General features: G+C 60.0%; 1 protein-coding gene across 1 annotated transcript; it reads right to left on the minus strand.

The window, feature by feature from the left end:
• Nucleotides 1-6: 6 nt before the first annotated feature.
• Nucleotides 7-536, minus strand: LOC107181410 (thrombospondin type-1 domain-containing protein 1-like; the record flags this gene model as incomplete). The annotated part of the gene is made up of 1 exon (XM_015557183.1): nt 7-536. A coding segment is annotated over one exon (423 nt), but the record flags the coding sequence as incomplete, so codon positions are not given.
• Between the last annotated feature and the right edge of the window lie 6 nt (nt 537-542).

Raw genomic sequence — 542 nt, forward strand, 5'->3', positions numbered from 1 at the left:
GCTGCAGCGTCTTCTGGGCTCTCTGGGTCTAAGGGCAGGTCTGAGGGCAGCGGGGCAGCATCGATGGCGGTGTCTGTCAGGGGACTCTGAGACACGTGGTACCCTTTGGTGGTCTAGGTCAGGCCTTTCTTCTTCATCTCCTTCAACTGCTGCTGGGCAAGCCGGTAGCTAAATAGAGGGGGGATTATCTTCTGGGCGTTGGATTGGAAGCTCTCCCTGCCAGAGGCCTCATCCTCAGGAGTCATTGGCACACTCTGCCTGTAGGTCAGGGGGATGCCCATGTCCCCCGGGCTCCCCGAGGGCCCGTCACCTGCATCCGAGAAGCTCCCACGCTGCTCGCTCAGCTCACAGATGTTCTCCTCGTCGGAGTTCTTCCGGAAGCTTGGGGAGTGGATGGAGTTGTGCCGGGCGGGGGTGCCACACTTCGGGGGACGGCCAAACTTCCTCCACAGCGTGATGAGGACGGTGGCAACGATGATGAACAAGCACAGGGATATCCCAGTGATCGTCACAATGTTGTTGGACTTCACTGGACCCTGGGG

Source organism: Myotis davidii, unplaced genomic scaffold, assembly GCF_000327345.1.
Source record: "Myotis davidii unplaced genomic scaffold, ASM32734v1 C62654555, whole genome shotgun sequence".
Lineage (NCBI taxonomy): Eukaryota > Metazoa > Chordata > Mammalia > Chiroptera > Vespertilionidae > Myotis > Myotis davidii.